Source organism: Pinus tabuliformis, chromosome 4_2, assembly GCF_031772625.1.
Source record: "Pinus tabuliformis cultivar Carrire ecotype Pingquan chromosome 4_2, CPIR1, whole genome shotgun sequence".
NCBI lineage: Eukaryota > Viridiplantae > Streptophyta > Pinopsida > Pinales > Pinaceae > Pinus > Pinus tabuliformis.
In genome coordinates, this window is record NC_142304.1 from 431,981,034 (window position 1) to 431,987,790 (window position 6,757).

General features: G+C 31.6%; 1 protein-coding gene across 1 annotated transcript; it reads left to right on the forward strand.

Moving 5' to 3' along the window:
• Window positions 1-832: 832 nt before the first annotated feature.
• LOC149169813 (uncharacterized) lies at window positions 833-1,351 on the forward strand. The gene is made up of 2 exons (XM_089427171.1): window positions 833-1,130; window positions 1,220-1,351. Exons 1-2 carry the CDS (start codon window positions 918-920, stop codon window positions 1,349-1,351), a joined length of 345 nt encoding a protein of 114 aa, XP_089283297.1. The 5' UTR covers window positions 833-917.
• The last annotated feature ends 5,406 nt before the right edge of the window (window positions 1,352-6,757 follow it).

Here is a 6,757-nt window from a genome sequence, read left to right on the forward strand (position 1 = left end):
GATGATAAAAAAAAATAGAGGAGGTATAAAAAATATTTAAGAACGTGCCAATATCTACGCCATCATTTTGGGTTTTCAAATTACATGTGACAGTATTGTCCGATCCATTACAGTATAGAATTGATATCCGATAAAAACTTATCAACCAACAGATCAACTCAACATAGATTCGATAGTGACCTGTCAACTAACAAATCAGGATACAGGCAAATAATCATATACTTTATAAGCTGGTGAACACCAAGCTGTAGGAGTAGGATCCAAGTGGATGTCCTATCTTCATGGCTACCTTTGGGAGTGTCTGTTTGAGCACCTGCCACAACCGTACAGAACAGCCCACTAGAGACGAAGACGTTTATGGACATTTGAACGTCATGTTAAAAGTGGGAGGGCCATGAAACCGTGAGAGGAAGATTGAGCTCTGGTGGATTATCGGATTCAGTTCTAGAAAAGGTGAAAACTCCAATTTCATTTCTTGAATAACTTCCGTACTTGCTGTCACTCAAAAGATATGATCGACAACATATGATCTACAGAATACCATAAATAGCAACTTTCGTGAAATGATGCTGATATTCACTGCTGGTATTTATGGCAAGTAAATTATTTCATCCCTTCGAGTTGTGAAGAATTACTGACAGCGGGAGCCTTGGAAACCCAACTTGCAAGTGTCACAAACTCGAAATATCTAAAAAGATTCCTATGGGCTGAGCAGGGCGGCCCTGCTATTTTCCTGTCTTTTACCCTGCCAGGGTCCCATGCGGTTTGCAACTTGCAGCCGTGCACTGCTGCGTTTGTACGCTCCTGGAAATCTAGCAGTGTCGAGTTGCTTTAATATCTTATGCTTTTCTTATATAATATTCTCAATATTTGCTTATATAATATCATCCCACATATTCTCTGCTCAGCACTGGTCCATGGGGATTTCCAATTTCTCTGATTTGTCACAGGGCCTTCTGCCTATGCTGATAATACAGGCAGCTACTTTAATGGCCGCCATGAAGCAGACACTATACTCTCTTTTCCCATCGTTGGGTCTCATCTCTTCAAGTTACAACATGGAAGCAGTTGAATATTCCGACCAACAAATCCATGATGATGAAGCTGGTCTTGATAGAATGAATATATCAGTGGGCTCTCAACTCACTAACTCTTTGCTCACTCTCTCTTCTTCTTTTCCCCCCTACAGCAATGAAGATTGTGCAGTTTGTTTTTGCAGTTTGGCGAATGGCGACGAGATCAGCAAGCTGCCATGCTGCCATTTGTTTCACAGACACTGCATTACGAAATGGTTCCATTACCACCTGCTACAACCAACATGTCCAATCTGCAGGTCGGCGCAGGTTTATGATGTCATGACAGACCATGACGAATCTCCTTTCCTTCTCTTTACATCTGCATGAGCTGTCACCTCTAGTAAAAACTTGTGCTACCACCACCTATTTAACCCTCCATGTGCGTCTTGAATGGTTTTTACTAAAAAGGAAGGTGTGTCTGCCTTCTTCATGGCGCCCATGTAGAGGAGGAGAGATGCAGTCTATATGCAAATCTATTGGCATACATCATCGAAGTATTAGTTACCATGTTGAAATATGTATCTCCAACTAGGGAAAAAAATATTGTGTCAACTCTAGGACGAGGGCAATCATTCTCCATTTTCAGTTTCTAATGTAAGTTCAGTTAAAAATCGAATGGAAATCTTGGGTATATCGTATTAGGGTGTTACTCATGGAAAAGCTTCGTTGTTTGGGTTTGTATATGAATTAAAATTTCTTTGAAAAGAGTCAATAAATTTAAACTGTGATATTGTACTGGATTAAGACATAGTTCACCAGAATAAGTGCGACTCCTCATCAAACACTTCAAACTTTATCGATCATTCATTTTAAGTACACTAAATTGGTTGTAAGTACATTAGTTTTTTATTTCTGAATATGATGTGAGACCAGAGGTATCAAATCCCAAGTCCTTTGAAAGGAGATTCCAAACTCTGTTCAATGAATTCGGGTATTTGGTTAAATTTGTTTTTAAGCACAGAATGGAAACAAATTTTCAGCTCCTTAGACAGGATCTTATAATGAAATTCATTTTTTAATTAAATTAATATTTAAAAATAAAGTTTCATTGCTGAACACATAAGATTGTGAGTGTAGTTAGATTATGTGAGAAAATTTTATATTTTTTAAATATGCAATTAGATGCTATAAAAAAAACTCAGGTTTGGTTGTGAAAATAACATTTCTGAGAAACCTGTATTTATCTGAGTTAAAATTATATGGAACAGCGTGAGGTGTAATTTTGTATGGTATGTCTATTATTGCTTATGATGTTCAAATGAAATGTAGTATAAATATGTGATTTGATTAAAAAAAAGTTGAACTTACCCATTTTAAGTATATATTATTTATAAATTATTTTTTTAATAAATAATAAATTTTATTGATTATTTTAAATTAATTACTATATATGGTTTATCATTTGTGTACTTAAATAGTAATAATTATTATTAAATTAATTTATTAATTATATATATTTCTATTGGTGATTAAATAATTCTATAAATTTGATTTTAAATTTTAATATACATTTTTATCTATTTTTTAATATACTCATATAGAAGAGGAATTTAAATATTATGAATCTTTTAATTTTTTATTTGAATGAAATATAAATAAATATAGATTTTTAAAATATATTAAATATGTTCAAATTTATTGAGCAATTTTTATGAATATATTGCAAGATATAAATTTAGATTTATCATGGATTAAGAAATATGAAATTCCTTAAGTTTGCCATCATTTTTCTTCAAAATTATATATATATATATATATATATATATACTCACTAGTCCAAAGCACCAATTTTATATTGAACATCCATGGAATTGTATATCTCCTTGTTTCTTAACAAGACACTAATAACCTAATTATTATCTTTCTTATATATGAGTTATAAAAATGAAAATGATGAGTTATTTTATATTGAATTTTGTAATAATATTTATATGAATAGTTGATTTTGAAAATTTTCATTTAATGTGGATATTAGAATATTTTATTTTTAGTTTATTAAATATTTTTCTTATTAGTAATTTTTTAATCTTTTAAACCAATTTTCATATAAAATATTGAAAAAAAATACACATGATTTTAAAAAAACACTTTCATTATTTTTTTATTTCTCCAATTACTTTTTCATTATCTTCTTTTCACTTTTTTTTAATTTTCCTTACATTTTCTCAAAAAAAAACTTTTCTCTTTCCATTTTTCTTAAAAGCAATTAAACCTAAAAAGTTCATATTAAAATTATATATAAAATTAATATAATTTCTTTAATTATATAGATAAAATACTTATATAATGAAATATTATTATTATTATTTTAAATATTGTTTTATCATTATTTTTAGTTTAAAACTCAAAATAATTTATAGGTATTTTTGTAAAAAGATATTTTTTCACTTTTAATAATGAGAAATAAACTTCTACACCTTTAAATCATGAATTCCTGACCTGCTTTTTATATCCACCAATGAAAAACTTTTTGTGAGAAAAAAAAAAAAAAATTAAATCTTGATTTAATTGTAAATAATATCATATATATCTATATATATATATATATATATATATATATAATCTCTATATTATCGTAATTAAAATTAAAATTATAATAATAAGTTATATAATTTTAGATACATGTGAAAATCCATATTATTTTAATTTTAATTATTTAAATTTTAAATATAAAATATTTAATATAATGTTTTGAATTGATAATAGATTTTAAATTCCAAGAAGGATTGTAGATGCAGAAGTTATGGCGTTTTTCAGCCAATGTTTGGAAGCAAAATTTGGAGGTCATTTTTGTGGTGCATTTTGAATTTGAGTTGTTTTTAGTGAGATTTTTTGAAAATTGTTTTGAGTGAGTTTTTCTGGTTTAATTTCTCTAAAATCAATCTGACAGGAATTTATTGAAATCACAAGTTTAATGGGTAACCCCTGCAATCAAAATATCCTAAATTTTTTTCAAAATACTGAATTCATATATACAATTAAAAAACCAATTTAAATAACACAAAATAATATTTCACTCTTTAAAATAAGAAAAAATAAGTCATACCCTCATATACATCGTTTTTAATAATTAATAAGTCATACCCTCATATACATCGTTTTTAATAATTAACTTCAATGGGGTCCGAACATTTCGTGATGAGTGGCGAGGAGCCCAGCGAAGTTCTTTGTGTAATCTCTTTTTGGTTTTAATAATTAACTTCAATGGGGTCAGGACATTTCTTGACGAGCGGCGAGGAGCCCAGCGAAGTTCTTTGTGTAATCTCTTTAGTTTTAAAAATCGGTATTACATTAGTATTAGAAGAAAAAATACCTTATAGAAATCCCAATATCTACGGGTTTAATGGTGAAATTGTGGCTAAACTGGCGAGATAAAAATTAATAGGCAGCGGAGAAAGAGGCACGGTTAAAACTAGATAGATACGAATGGCTTGAATGAATACTAAAAGGAATAAAGCTCCGAAGTTTTGGATTCAAAAAATTCAAATTCCACAATTTAATGGTACTCTAAAATATGTAAATGCTTCTATTACTATTAATGTCACTCTGGTTTCTGGTTTTCACGGGTCAGGAGGAGTCATGCGTTTGGCTAACGATAAGTGGAAGACTGGAGAATGGTAACTATGTGTTCAAAATGGAGAAGAAGATGAAATAACTTGGTGAAGGTCTAGCAAAAAAATTGACAGTGAAAGGAGTAGGAAGAGGGAATGCCAAAATTTGGTTTTGATATCATGTCAAGTGAAGTAATTTGGTAACTTTGATGATTTTTTGCTGATGGGATCGGTATATAAAATTAGAAATTATCTTTTATTTTTCAAGGTGGGTGATTCTTCATATGTACTTATTTCCAGTGATTATTTTAGTTATGTATTTACATTTTATTTATAAATGTACGACTTTAGAGAAATATGTGTATATATATATATATGTGTGTGTAGTTTAATTGGTGAAATAGATATTTTTTTGGGCAAAACCATTTAAAGAGAATGTGATTTTTTTGTTGTCTATAAGGCAATTTTTAATGCATAAATAGATTGATCACCTTGAAAAACTTATTGGGGTGCTCCAATTCTGCATATTAAACAACTTAAGCTCAAGTTTTTACAAATCTTTGCTGATTTTTAATTACAAATAACCAGAAAATATGTCATGAAAAAAGTCATTTCATCTATAAATTAAACTATATATATATATATATATATATATATATATATATATATATTCAAATAAATTAATATGAAAATTTTACTAAAATCAAATAATAAAAAAGCACAAAATAAATTTCTATTATTATGGTTGGCCTTCTTATTTGAACTATTTACAATTTATTCACAAATTATTTATAAATACATAATAGAAGACTATGTGTCTAATACATATAAATAATTTGTTCAAATAAATTATATATGGAAATTTACTAAAATAATATAATAATGTAACACCCCTCTCTTGTGTACTACATTATTGTAAACCTAAGCTAAGGAAAGCTAGGTTTGATACCGTTCTTTGTGGGTTAAACTATTCTACACCTAAGCTGAGGAAAACTAAGTGATATATAATATAACCTTATTCATGTGACCGCGCGTGTCCACCAACATTTTCCCACCACCACAACCCTTTTCACACATGCTAAACCTCGTTTATTTCCCCGCAGTCCGATTGTTTGCCGCGTGATCTGACGACAATCGCAACCCTCGCTCCTTCAAAACGCCCGCACATTAACCCACGGGGAAGGTGGTTTGCCACCGATCCCATCTGCCACGTGTCACCCACTGATTGCGATCACTTCCCCCGTGTGTGATACCGCCGTCCTCCATAAGCAGCGCAAGGAATATCGCTTACCACCCACTCGTACTTTCCCCGCTCGCTGTCTCCCTTGCAGCTTATCCACCCAATCACCGTCGGATCTGTCTGCCCAAGATCCGACAGCTCACGATTGTTTGCCTCCTGTTTCTGCCCGATTCCTCCTACCAAGAGATCTCTGTCATCCATGCGCTGGATCCAATGGTTGGTGTTACCCTCCTGACGAGATCATCTGTCCGTCGTGCAGTCTTTGTGTCCTCAACCAGTACCATACTCCTGAAGGACAGAAGCGGCCATATATTAGTGTTTGGCACATTTACTCTTTAACCACTGCATTCAATAGATAGAATGGCCAAGAAGAAAAAAGGACAACCTCGACTAGATTACAACATTTACCAGTTATGGAACTTCTTCCATATGGCACTCCACCTGCTCGAGAAGGACAACACAGTATCTTGAAAGGCCAATTTTGTTCATTAAAGCACACAATTTGCAGCAGAGGCGCATTTTAGATAGTTAATGTGGTTGGTGCTCCATTATGACCCCTCCACGTATAGATAGCAGAGTATTTTTGTAATCAACCTCTATATATACCTAGAAACAAGATGTGATGAGGGCTGATGGTTGTAGTTTTGATGTAAGGTTCAACTTCTGGAGACTGTAACTACTATGATACCTGCAGCATCTAGTCTTCATTTTCAGCTAATACAAGCTTCTTTTGTTGTTAATTGCTCACTTTCCATTTCTTCTTTGTTCTAGGCTATGCCTGTTATGCATTTTTCATGTGCTCTTGATGTTTAGCATTAGAGGGGCTATCATCCCACCTCTGTGTTAGAATCTAGTATGTATCATTAAATGTGTTATGTAGGTTTCTATTT